Below are 13,071 nucleotides of genomic sequence, written 5' to 3' on the forward strand. Positions count from 1 at the left end.
TTCTGGCATCAACGCAGACATGGACTACGTCCTTGTTCCAGACGATGAGGCCAAAGTGTTTGACATCATCTCAGAGCGCCAGAGTAAAGAAGGGGTTTTAGTACTGAAACAGGTGGACACTCTTCAGCAACAGAAGTAACAGAACAGCTGACAAATATTTTAGGGACAATATATTTGACAAAATCTTTAATCTACTGTGAAGTTATCAAATACCTACATTCAAATCAATTTTTCCTTATCATTTTTCCTTTTTATTTTCAGTATGTTTTTATTATTTTATTTTATTTCTTACAGTGTCTTTCTTTCTGTGTTTGTTGTTTCTCTCTTTTTCTGCAGACTCTTGACTATGAAACCAAAAAGTCGTACTCATTTAAGGTGGAGGCCTCCAACGCACAGCTGGACCCTCGTTTCCTTCACCTGGGTCCCTTCAAGGACTCGGCGACAGTCAAGGTGAGCGTCCTGGACCTGGAGGAACCCCCTGTCTTCACCAAGGCCTCCTACTACATGGATGTGTTCGAGGACACCCTTCCTGGCACCATCATTGGCTCAGTCACCGCCCAGGACCTGGATGTCAGCAGCAGCGCTGTAAGGTAGCAATCACTTATTAATTTGAGGACCCGATGCCAACAATACCAGACTGGCCGACACCACAAATAAATATGATCTGAGCAGGAGATTTAAGTTTAGCCCTGTTGTAGTGTGGGTCAAACCATTTACTGTAATCCAGTACCCTAGAGAATATCCCAACTACTGACTACTGTTTTCAGACTTGGGAAGTTTAGAAATACAAGAGTTTACACATAGAGCTTTGCTCCTGGTTCTCACTCCTCATCGGTTCCACACTGTCCTGATCGGTTCCACACTGTCCTGATCTCTGCAGGTATTCACTGCGGTGGAACTCAGAGTCCGACAGCTGTTTTGACATCGACACTGTAGAAGGAACCATTTTTACTAATGAATACCTGGACAGAGAGACAGCTGCTCAGCACACCATCACAGTGGTGGCAACAAAAGTCAGTAAGTATTTGACGACAGCAAGGAACAAAAGTCAGTAAGTATTTGACGACAGCAAGGAACTGCATATAAAACACCAGGGTTTTCCTCAGTCGCATAGATCTGATATACAGTACTCTGTGGAATGGTACATTCACAGGTCAACAATATTGCTACTAAACAAACATCCTGCTTCATGTAGCCGTGAAAAATTAAGATAGTTTTACACAACTTCAATTTCACAAAAAACTTTTTACCCTGAATGTTCTCTACCTGCTGCTTCTGTTGGTCTCCACACGGCAGAAAGAAAATGACAGGATAATACTTCAGCCTTGACGGAACTGTGAAGAAACGAAATGGGGAAATATTGAGATTAATGACTGCACACTTTATAAAAATGAAGAGTTGGAGTCAGATAAAATAACCAGCTGAGGACTTAATACTACTGCAGGCTGAGAGTGTGGTTTAAAACATAACGCTGTCATCATCATTTCTCCTGCAGCTGAATCGATAGCTTATTATGTTTTACTGGCCGTTAAAATAATAGAATAATCAGAATATAAAGACACGCAGTTGACCTGTACACAATACAGATTCAGGGACGCAAAGACAGAGTTTAGCTGGGGTTTAACTCCATCCAGTGGCCGAAGTGAGAGCTACAACAGTAATTCATCAGACTTAGTTTATAGTAATAAATAATTTTCTTTAAAGCAGTATTATTAACAACATTCACAGATTATAGAACAAACTTTAATTATTCATTCTTTGACTGACTAGCTTTCCCAGGGTTAGTTTTCTGGTCCATCACAAGGCCACACTGGCTTCATTACACTAAAAAGGATTATGTTAGAAAATGAATACACTCCTTCGTGAGTATCGCCAGTGGCAACGTACTCTTCAAACTACACCTACTTTAAACCAAGCATGTTTCAGCAAATTCATATTAACATTTGAATGTTTTGTGTGGACCCACAGGTAACCCTCCGCTGTCTTCCAAAGTGTCTGTGATAGTCAACATCCTGGACGTAAATGAGTTCCCTCCTGAGCTGGCTGTTCCTTCAGAATCTTTTGTGTGTGAAAACACCAAGGTTGGACAGGTACGCTGAGCTGTGCTCCACAGCATTGGTACACTCTGCTAATTCTTTTAAAAAAAATAAGTGTCTGTTTAATTTTTATCATAATAACCCAAGAGTATTTACCCAACTATGATGACATGTAGTGTAATAAGACTGGGTTTTAAAAATGCAGCACGAAGCTGAAGTTACCGTTTCATTTTTCCCTCTGACACCTTCTCCGCCGGCCGTTTTGAAGTTCTCTCTTCCTCTGGGGGTTCCCAGAGTTATTGTTTTCTCTTTGTCTGTTCCCTGACCAGGTAATCCAGACAGTGAGTGCTGTGGACAGAGATCTCCCTCCTGCTGGCCAGCGGTTCTTTTTCAAGGTCCCTCGGGAGCTCCGCAACAGAAACTTCACTGTTCGGGATTTTGGAAGTAAGTAAAAGGAAAAAAGATCATTTGGAATAAGCTGCTGACTGTGGAAATTGAGCTACGGAGTAGTTTTCTAATTAAAGTTTTAAAGATATCATGTCACCAAACCTTTACCACCTAGGTTTAATTGTATTTTTTTTTCAACAAATCAACCTTAAATAAAGACCTTTCACCTGTTTGTATATTCTTCCTCCACCTCTTCTCTTGACTTCCAGACAACACGGCCGGCATTGTGACCAGGCGCTCAGTCTTCCAGCGCCATCTGCAGGACATCTTCAGTTTTCCCATTGTGGTGGAAGACAGTGGTTATCCAGCACAGAGCAGTACTACAACTCTCACCATCCGAGTGTGTTCCTGTGACACCAGGGGCTCCACGATGGCCTGTTCAGCCGAGGCCGTCTTCCTGCCGGGGGGGGTGAGCACAGGAGTTTTGATGGCAGCTCTGCTCTGTGTAGCTCTGCTAATGGGTAAGCACACAACATTACATATTATCACAGAAAATAACAGGTGATATATGTTGCTTTATACAGAGAGCAAGAATAAAGAATATAGTAGTTTTTTTACCTTTATTCAGCCTTCATGTGTGTAGCAAAATGTTACATTAGTGTCTAAACTGAAGGAANNNGAAAGAGTGAACTGTTTGGGCTATATAACAAACGGCTCTCTTGACCAAGATATTTAGAATAAATCCATCAAAGACAAACTATGTTGGGTCTTGGTTTTTCTAAATTATGTAAAAGTCTCTACGACACATGTCCTTTCCTTTCATTCATCTTTCTCTCCCTCTCGTCCTGCCCTTCTTGGTGTCTCTGTTCTGTGTGTGTGTGGATTGACTGATGGCATGGCAAAGAAAAGGTGCAGCCTCCTGAGGCCAGTGAGGCTCCTCTTCTGATGTCTGTGGAAAAGAAAGAAAAAGAAAATATAAAAAGAAGGGAATGGGGGTTTGGGAGAATAACATAACATACTGTACACTGCTGTCCATCAGACAGAAACATTGGCTTATTCCATACGTTCAACAATGGAATTTCAGTTCAACTGTTCTATAAAGTGTGAACTCCTTTGGCCTTGAGTAGACACAAAGAAAAACAGCAGCAGTGAGCTGGGAATAAAAAAACAGTGACAGTGGTTTTAAAAAGCCTGGTGTCCTTTCTTGGTATTTTCTACTGTATTATTAACTCCCTCTTAGCGTTTTTTTCCTCCAGGGCAGAAGCAGCACAGCAGTGAGAGAGCAATCATCAAGTTTAGAGAATGTAAATAAACAGGAACACAGTGAGGATGAGGAAGAACATGAAAGTCCACATTTTGTTTTAATGGAACGTAGCCATAATTTCCACATTTAAGTACGTAAGTCATCGTCACAAGCTACATATTCAGACTTTATCCCAGAGGATGGGGATGAAGCTGTGTCTCCTCTGCTGGGCTGAAGCACTGTTCCAGTTAGTTGTTGGCCAAAGATAATATATACACATATACATACACGTGTGTGTGTCTATGTGTATGTATGTATATGTATGCATACATGTATGTGTGTATATTTAATATTAATAATACTGCTACTATAGTATACTATATAGCAAGTCCAGTAACTCAGGTATTTTTAGAAGTCATTCTAACAGGATAATGATTTGATGCTTGGATGTTAAGGTTCCTTTTATACCCAAAACAACAGGGGGAGGAGGGAAGGAGGGACTCTAATGGCTCCTGGTTCATGAGCCTGGAGCAGTCGGTGCCCAGTGTGACCATGTCTCAGCCACATTACTTGTTTTCCCTCTTTGTTTCTCTCTCCTTGCTTCTCTTGCGTCCTATAGATGTCCTGGATGCTTTTAATAAAAATGCAGTGCATGTTGCTGTGAATTCCTGCTCAGCACAATGTAACAGCTTGATAAATTATCTTAGCCTCGCATATAAATGCATATGAAATATAAGTAGAGCGTATGACAAATTTAGTCTTTGAAAAGGTTTTCATTTAGAGGAAAAGAGGCTCAAGATGTCTTCTACATCTCCTCTCTCTGAAAAATGCCATCCAGTCTAAATCAAAATCCTTTTATCCTGTTAAACCTGTTCTCTAACATGTAATTATGAGAGTTAGTAACAAAATGTACCTTACTTTACCACTAAACTCTGTAGTGTTAAATAGTGTTGTTCATTTTCCTGCCCTGTTACCTTTGACGTAGGTTGAAGCTGGAGAAAAAACCCAAATCAATTCACCTCAATGGTCCCAGCACAGAGTCTGACCTCAGTTATGTTCTGCAGAGCAGTTGTGGGGGGTTGGTCTAACCTGTCCAACCCAAACATGGACTATTACTATAACTATTCATATTCCATCTATTTTCTGCAGTCATGGCAGCGTTATACATGAACCAGAGGCGCAACAAAGAGAAAACAAGTGTGATGACATCGAAGGAGGACATCCGCGACAATGTCATCCACTATGACGACGAAGGAGGAGGCGAGGCAGACACCCGTGCATTTGACATAGACGCTCTGCGCAGCAGCAGTTCCCGCAGCAGCACCTCCAAAGTGGAGAGGAACAGTTATGGCGATGGCGTTCTGCTGCATCTTACCAGCCGTTGTAATAATGTCAGGTCACCAGACATTCATCGTCAAACAGCCAGTGTTATTATTGGAGTAAACAAGTCCTGCCATGACAGAAAAACAGAGCGTGGCACTGGTATTATCAGGGAGTTCATCAGACAGCGGCTGGAGGAGAGCCAGCTGGAATGTGCCGCTCCATCCTACGATTCTCTGGCCACGTATGCCTACGAGGGTGACGGCTCTGGGGCTGGTTCACTTAGCTCCATAGAAGAATCATGGGTAATTGACAGTTCAGGGGATCTAAGCTCACCGTCTGAGTGGGGACAAACCATTAAAACCCTGGCTATAAATGTAGAGAGACAGCCGCCTACTCTGTGAAAGGAGAGCTGAGAAAGCATTTAAAAGTGGAGACACAACAGGGGGCCATGAAAGAACCTGCTTACTTTTTAAGACAGTATTATTTTTTTTTGTCATACTGTGACAGAAACTTCAGACAATCCAACAACTTTCTAAAAAAAAGAAAAGACTCATAGCAGTAGCAGTTTGCTAGAAAACAGAGAAGTGTGTGAAATGGTAAACTTAGCATCTCCTCAAAGTGCCTGAGGTATTGAGGTATGTTTACAAGTTGAATTATTGTTGTGTATTAAAACTGTTTTATCTCAAACTTTGACTACAGTATTAAGACCTTTCTGTACACTTTCCTCACAGGCTATTTTGAATACAAAAATGACTCAAAATGCAAATTTATGTCATAAAAAAACGACGTGTATAATATGTGGTTACCTTGGTTAGCTTAGACTCTTAGCCTCATGGTTGTAATGCTGCTGTGCTTCAGGCTGCAGCTACAACAAATGATGATCTTGAAGCAAACCTGGTCATTTATAATGATCGCCATGAAAGTCAATAAATGGAACTGACGGAACCAAAAAACCTTGAAAATCCAAACACTGGAAAAACAAATTTTACAGGAATAATGAATAAAGCAACACTCTCAGCTCCACAAATGAGAGAGAGAGAGGGAATAGAAAGAGAAAGAGAGAGAAAAATATTGATTCAAGTGTTTTATGTGGTGGCCTGAAACCATTGTTCTGCTGCCACTGCTTTGTTTTTAATCAAACAATGACTAACCATTCCCTGCTGGACTTCTGGGTGTCTGAAGGCAATCCTAATCCCCATGTCCCATCATCCATTGTCTTCCACACAGGGACAGCTACCATGCTGTACACATGGTGTCACTTAACACTACCATGTCTTATCTCTCTCACGTGAGACTCACAGTATATTTCAACCTGGGCTCTAACTCTAACCAAACAAGAGCAGCAGCACATTAGTTAGACAGAAGTGTATACCAATAAGTACTGCCAGGCTGTATCTCCAAAGAGAGCAGAAAGCTCTTTAAGTACGGGAAATTTGGGTCAATGAACAATGAAAGAACAACAAAAGCAGGACAGCCATACAATATGATAATGCCTGAGGGGGAAGAAGCAGAGAAAATAAGTGGGTGAAAGCAGTACAGCGTGTCCACAGCCAATATTTCACACTGGTTACTTGTAAATATAATAACCATGTGCTTTTCATTTAAGGCTGCACTTATTAAGCATGCTACACAGATTATTCTAAATGATCGCAGAAACACACATATAACATTACTAAGCTCCCAGTGGCTCATGGGAGTGGCCTTTGACTTGTGTAACTGTGTTTTAACTGCTGCAAAAAAATTAAATAGCCACAGGTTTTAACAGGAATTAAAGCAAAATGTATAGTATTCAAATATGCCAGTGGGTAAAGTTCATAAGAACTGATTATTTTAAAGTGTGTTTTTTATTTATGGTTTTAAAATAACATTTTTTTCCTTTTACTAAGTAGGGTTTGTCCAAAAAAAACCCAAAAACGTATCGATTGTGTATCAGAGCAGCAAACTGTGGTGCATTAAAAATGAATACTGTAATGAAAATGTTAATCTGATACATTTCACATTAGTGATTGAGTTCATCTTGACAACTCCAACTCCAACTCCAACAGTTACTCAGCAACTATTCCTCAAACAATTGGGAAATTTTAAGTAGCTATTTTCAGAATTTGCACTGTTTTGGACAAAGACCTCAAATGCTTTGCCTGGAAGTCACAAGGGTCGCAGCCAATCACAGCTCCTGCTCTACTGTTTCACATCCTCTCCCATTACCGTCAGCCCTCGAGCTCATCGTGTTCGTCCGTACTGATGTTGCTGTCAACTAAGATTGCAACATCTGTCACTAAAGCCTTCTTCTGTCTGTAAATCAAGTCCATGTCTGGATTTGGGAGCTCCCACGTGAGCTTAGCTCAGCCGTTTTCTTTTTAACCTCCGTAGGAGGCGTCTACAGTTCTAACCTTGAGAAGGTTAAAACTCAACACAGATTTTGCCATCTGCTCTGTTATTCCACATGCACTCTGTTATGTGCTGGACACTTTAAAAGGCATCTTTGCACACTTTGCTCTGTGTGATCTGTCAGGTATGATAAACCTCGGCTCATGTGCAGCCATGATGGCCACGCCTGACCTATTCCTGATTTCATATCAGCCTTTTTCAGCCAGTAACTGTGGCACGTGTGCATTAGTGAATGGAAACCTTGTCAACAATCAGATCTTGGAAAATGATTGATAAAAAATATATTTTCTCGCTGCAACATGGATTCCAGTCCTCAAAATAATACAAACCAAGCTACGTTGAACAGAACACTCGCTTAGCAGAGTACGCAATGATAAAAAAAAAATGTAACCAAGGTTTCTGTTTTCACAAGGGCACACAAGGCTGGTATTATTGCTTCACTCTTCAGCCCTGAAGTTTTTATTTTGTTCTCGTGCTCCAATATACCTACTTTTTTTTTTTGCAGCGCTTGTTGTGTGGAAGGGGACTTTACGAGCCCATAAAACACCAGTATTAAATTTACACTGTAAAAGACGCTTTAAATCTAGTTATTCTGTCACCGCAGCCTCCGTTCACTACAAGGATCATGTATTTCTCGTTTTGTCTTCGAGTGCAGCTGATCAGGCCATGAGCAAATTCAAAAGAATACATAACGTCTCACTCTACACTTCAACAGTTTACTTTGATTTAAGTGTGTTCTTTTTTTACGTAGCAAAATTAAAAGTATTGAATTTAGCATTTCAACATTACAAATATTAAAAGACGGTTGATTTAATAGATGATGTATGTTGGTACGTTTCATAAGAACCAGTTCAAATATGCACCAATTTAAATTTGGCATTGAGCTTTTCCACAAACAACAGAAATGAAAGGAACCGGATCTCTAGAGCCAGAACTCTTACTGAGCAGTCTAGTTGTTGTTTGTCTCTGTCACATGGTGTGAAACCTGGGGATATTTGTCTCTGTTTGAGACACAAGGAAGGTTCTCTGCAAGGTTGATCCGTACGCTCTCTCTCTCTATCTATCTCTCTCTATCTATCTCTTTCAAGAAAAAATAGCAAATGTGTTTGTGTCTGTGTGTGTGTATGTGTGTGCAGAGAGAGGAAGAGAGGTGGGGCAACAGCATTTTTCCATCTCCTCTACTACAGCCACACAGCAGAGACAGAGAGAGAAAGAACGAGAGAGAGAGAGAGAGTGAGCCAAAGAGAGCGAGAGAGCGACACACTCACGTCTGCACAAGCGGATGTTGAGAAACCAAGCAGGGAGGAGAGTAAAGTAGGAAGGCGAGTGGGAGGATGAACACATCTGTCTGCAGGAGGTAAAGAGCATCAGTCCATTTAACCCTCTCCTCCCCCATTTCCTTCACTTCTTCTACCTTTCCTCACCTCTATCTTTATCTTTCTCTGACTGCAGCTTCATTACAGAGAAATGTTTGCATCGCTGCAGCTGTCTTTTCTTTGTATGTATGAATGGGCGAGATAAAAGAAGGATAACGTGTGTGTGTGTGTGTTTGGGCAGAAGCGACTTGTGAAACATTTCAACCGTGGGTCTATATATATTCTACATTCTGTATTCAAGTCAACTGCTTTTCACCATACAGAATATTTATCATCTTTAACAACAACCCTCAGTTCACCAAGGTGCTGTTGATGATGCGTTCAAGGTAGAGCAAAACTGAGAGGGAATTAGTTGTAAAATTGTCTGTGATTATTTTTGCAGCAATGGATGCAGACTTGACAGCTGGATAACGACTGTGGTACTTTATAAAAAACACCCAGATGGATTTGTCCAAACTGAGGAGCCAGTGATTTCCCTGGGCAGCATGACTGTCAGAGAAACAAACTAAACATAATAAATAACATAGAGCATATATATATATATATATATATATATATATATATATACACATAGATACTTATTTTTTGTCTTCTGTGGAAATAATAATTTTTCCTTCCTCACTGTCAGTAGTACAGTCAACCTTTGCATAAAAGTTATACGGAACATAAGGATTTAAAGTGAAATAAAACAGTATTGTTGTTAGTTCAGCTCTAAAAAGAGTGTCTAACAGATGTTTATGCCCTTAGTTGTCCTGCTAATTCTTGCTAGTACTTTATGCAGCACCTCATACGTATATGGTCCTGTAACATTTGGGGTCTACAAGGGCAGGTTTAGGTTTTTGTTGTCCTTGACTGTTGGCAACACTGGTCAGAGCTGTCGGTGCATGACTGCTGACACTGGCTGATATCTCCAATATCCTACTGCCTTATGGAGTACAAGCTTCATTTTAGTACAAACTACATTTGGCTTTCCACTGCTGGAACTGAAGTATAAGCTGCAGTTATATTTCCATGAAATACAGTAAAAAATATTGCATTGGGGTTTAAATTGACAATGGGTGACTTTGATGGAGAATAGTTCCCTTTTAACAACATAATTGAATCTTTCCAAGAAGAAAAACACAATTGCAATTTTTTTTGCTTGAAGTATAAATTAGTTGCGTCAACCATCAGTGATTTCACTTGATTGCTTTGTGACTGAATTATGGCCTCAGCACAGACTGGCAGGATCTAATATAAATGATTTGATTGTGCCAATAAGAATCTCACAGCAACGATCAAGAACTGCTGTGTATTTAACTGGATACTCATTGCCATTGGACTCAATGGCAATGAGTATCCAGGTAAATTCCTCAAGGCCAAGGAAGATCAAGAACTGCTGTGTATTTAGTCCAATGGCAATGAATATCCAGGTAAATTCCTCAAGGCCAAGGTATATATAAGTATATAGTAGTACTTCACTTAATTGTGTCTTTCATTGCATGGAAATGAAATGACTTTTTTTTTATTTGATACAGAGGATCTGAAAACACTGCGTTGTCTCTTCCTACCACAAAGCCTTTTTAGCAGTCATGGCTGTCATCAACCCATTGTTCTAGTCTGAAAAAGTATTATTTAAATGTGGGCTTCAGAGCTGTTCAGGCCTCTTTCTTATCTCCTCTTTTTTGTCTCTGAAGTTTCACTGCCAGCGTCAGAATGCTGAAGCATTTCAGATATCTTCTGTTTTTGGTTCCTGCGTTGTTGTTTTTATTTTACCTCATACATCAACCAGCATTTGGTAAATAAATCATTATGTGTAGTGGTGGCAGAATAGCTGTTGACAGGTCTGTTAATGTTACTTATCATTATAGGCTGGCATCACTGATGACAGTCCTGCAGTTCATAACTGTCCTGGTATAAATATGTTCTTATAATGATAATAATAATAATAAAAAAGAATAATGTCAGTGAAAATGTCACAATGTCACTACCATTCCAGTCAGTGACTTTGGTTCTGTTTTAGAGGTCCACTGTGTATTCCTGTGTAATTACTAACATAATTAAGAACTCTGGATCGTAATCTGTAGATAATTAGTTTGATACATACTGAGAAATCCAAACAAAATTGAGCCCATTTTTACCCTTTAGTTCTACTTCATGGTTACACTGCACAAGTTTCTTTATTACGTTAAATAATTGATAATCACTTCAATTATATTTAACTTAAACTCCATATATTTTATAGCTGCAGCTGTAGTTTTTTGGTAAAAGACTGTTCAGTTGGTTATTTATCTTACTAATACAATTTTATTATTATTGTTGTAAACAGTAGGTTATTCATTGTTCTACCGTCAAACTTCACATATTGTGTTTCTTTACTGTCAGTATTAAATATTGCTGGATTCAAATGTGTATGTACATCATATGTGATTATTTTTTAACAGCATATGTGTTTGATCCTTTTTTAGTTATTTATATAGATGGGATTTATAAGAAAAAAAAGAAAAAAACATGTGGATTTTTATTTACTTCATTCTAAAGATTGAACATGTTTTTTCACCAGTAATTTCTGGTACACTTTTAAAATGCTGTGACAACAACTGAAATTCTGGTACCTATTTTTTGCCATGGCTGTTTGATGCATCCATTCTCAGAATAAAATTACTGTGTGATTGATAATATAAAGGCTGTAGTTTGACAACAAGGAGGGATCTACTGTCCTTCTTGAGGAATGGTGTGGCACCAATGATAATTGATTATGTCTCTTTCTCTTTCAGAAATCTCTAAACCTGAGATGAGGAAAACAATCAACTAGAAAGATAAGTCAGTGACAAGCTCTTTCTTTAGACATGAAAATACCTTAAAATGTTGGCCTCAGCAGAGGGTGTGTTATGGAAAAATAAATGCCATGGAACGTTACGCTCCAAAGTAAAAACGTCCGTTTCCTACTTGTCTGGATTTTATCGTGCTGAATTGACTTCCTGTGGGAACAATAATGGATAGAAGATAATGATCACATAAAGAAAGATCCGATTCTGACATCATCAACAAGTTTATGGACCCTGATTAAGGAATTCATTTTTGCTTATTTTTCTGAGGGATTCATATGGAAATTCTTCCCAACAAAATGTTTTATTTCTGCATTTTGAACAGAACTACTAAACTTGTTGGACAATATATTTATGCCCATTGTTGTACAACACAGTGGAGGTGAGAGAGAGACATTCTTTACAATGAATGTTCCCGCTGGTTTGGCAGTAGTCTTCTGTCTTTGTCCTCTGGGGGTCTTTCTATGTCTCATATCCAAGGGTTGTTATGGGATACAGATTAACACCAACTCTGTTCCTAGTTGGTACCCTAACAGAAGACTGCTGTCAGAACCAACAACAATCCCAAGTCAAAGTCTGGACAAACAGACGATTCACCTGCTGCCAAGCCAACATTTGAACTCTAGTCAAAACATTGGGAACAAATTCCAATCACTGGAGAGTGTGTTTCATCCTGTTGAAAACCACATGGCCAACAAACCCAGAGGTCCATCAGCGACTCACCAAGAAATATCAAGATCAACCAAAGACAGTTCTAGCTTAAGACAAGTTTTGTCTTACAAATTGTCTGCACCACAGGAAACAAAAATCTCTCTGAATAATGACGATACTCCAGAACCAAGACAAGGATCTCAGCTGAAACCAAAGACCAGCTCCGAAGAACTACCAGAGTCTGAGAAAAGTTCAGAGTCAAAGTATAATCCAGATGAAAAACACAACACGTTTGTTAACATGAACCCCGGCCAACAGCACTATCCCGCTCCACTAACCAAGCCCAACCCTCACGCAAAACTTCATTTCACTTCTAAAACAAACGTAAATACCAAGCCAGACCAAGCCAACCTAAGTAGAACATCGACAAGAGAAGAGAGGGGTTCTCAGCAGCGACCCAAAAGAGGCTGGATCCGAAACCAATTTTTTGTTCTGGAAGAACAAATCGGACCTGAACCTCAGTACGTAGGGAAGGTAAGATTTTTTTAGTTTCCCTAAATGCATTTGACCGGTGTTAACATATTTTAAAAAATGAAGATTTCTTATATGGATATATATGTACAAAAACTCCAGACATTAAATAAAATAACCTTCCACACTTAACTAAATACCACAAGCTCATTAGAGTTGTTTGCGGTAACTCGTCCATCAACCATTAATCCACCTGTATAATTACATGTATGAGTTCGTCATTGAAAACAATGGTCTGGAGAAAGTTCCGGTAGACGTTATATGGAGTTGAGAGCATAGGACAGTAATAGTACATCAACTATTATCCTTTTTCTATTTTCAAGGCTGAT

General features: G+C 39.5%; 1 protein-coding gene across 1 annotated transcript in view; it reads left to right on the forward strand.

Moving 5' to 3' along the window:
* Nucleotides 1-12,631, forward strand: part of LOC103396543 (cadherin-12) — an 18,659-nt gene extending 6,028 nt beyond the window's left edge. The window contains 8 exon segments of the mRNA XM_017042355.2: nt 1-112; nt 337-590; nt 881-1,017; nt 1,969-2,090; nt 2,366-2,480; nt 2,693-2,944; nt 4,816-8,734; nt 11,510-12,631. The exon segment at nt 1-112 is cut by the window's left edge and continues 36 nt beyond it. Coding sequence (XP_016897844.2) covers nt 1-112; nt 337-590; nt 881-1,017; nt 1,969-2,090; nt 2,366-2,480; nt 2,693-2,944; nt 4,816-5,402 — 1,579 coding nt within the window. The 3' untranslated portion in view covers nt 5,403-8,734; nt 11,510-12,631.
* Nucleotides 12,632-13,071: the final 440 nt, after the last annotated feature.

The sequence above is a fragment of the Cynoglossus semilaevis genome, chromosome 20, assembly GCF_000523025.1.
Source record: "Cynoglossus semilaevis isolate Cse_v1.0 chromosome 20, Cse_v1.0, whole genome shotgun sequence".
Taxonomy (NCBI): domain Eukaryota; kingdom Metazoa; phylum Chordata; class Actinopteri; order Pleuronectiformes; family Cynoglossidae; genus Cynoglossus; species Cynoglossus semilaevis.